The following is a 415-nucleotide window of genomic DNA, read 5'->3' on the forward strand; positions in this document are numbered from 1 at the left end:
AGCCGCCCATTGGCTGCTTCTGAAACTGTGCCCCACCCCTTCCGGGTGGAGCGGAAACAGAGGGCTCCCATCTCCTTCTCGCTGATTGGTGGCATGAAAAATCGGGGCCGTGACGTCAGAGAGCCGGAGCCAATTAGAGCACACGAACTGTGAGTTTCCGAACGCCCGAATCAGGACCAGAAAGGAGGTGGCCGCGGGACGTGGTAGTCTGACGGTTTCTGGGCGGTCGTGTCCCTCACCCGCCACCGTCACTCCTGTGGTTCCCACGATGCCGATGTACCAGGTAAAGCCCTATCACGAGGGTGGCTCATCTCTCTGCGTAGAGCTCCCCACCTGCATGTACCGGCTCCCCAACGTGCACCGCCCGACCAGCAGCCCGGCGCAGAATGCGGGCCACGTGCAGGTAGGAGCGCGC

At 62.7% G+C, this 415-nt stretch overlaps 1 protein-coding gene across 2 annotated transcripts in view; it reads left to right on the forward strand.

The window, feature by feature from the left end:
* Window positions 1-415, forward strand: part of AIMP2 (aminoacyl tRNA synthetase complex-interacting multifunctional protein 2) — a 7,523-nt gene that overhangs the window by 306 nt on the left and 6,802 nt on the right. The window contains exon 1 of one of the 2 annotated variants that reach the window (XM_005879416.2): window positions 146-403. The exons of the other annotated variant lie outside the window; for it this stretch is intronic. Coding sequence (XP_005879478.1) covers window positions 269-403 — 135 coding nt within the window. The 5' untranslated portion in view covers window positions 146-268. Of the gene's footprint in view, window positions 1-145; window positions 404-415 lie in introns of those variants that run through there. 2 annotated transcript variants of the gene reach the window in all.

This window comes from Myotis brandtii, unplaced genomic scaffold, assembly GCF_000412655.1.
Source record: "Myotis brandtii unplaced genomic scaffold, ASM41265v1 scaffold6, whole genome shotgun sequence".
In the NCBI taxonomy this organism is placed as follows: domain Eukaryota; kingdom Metazoa; phylum Chordata; class Mammalia; order Chiroptera; family Vespertilionidae; genus Myotis; species Myotis brandtii.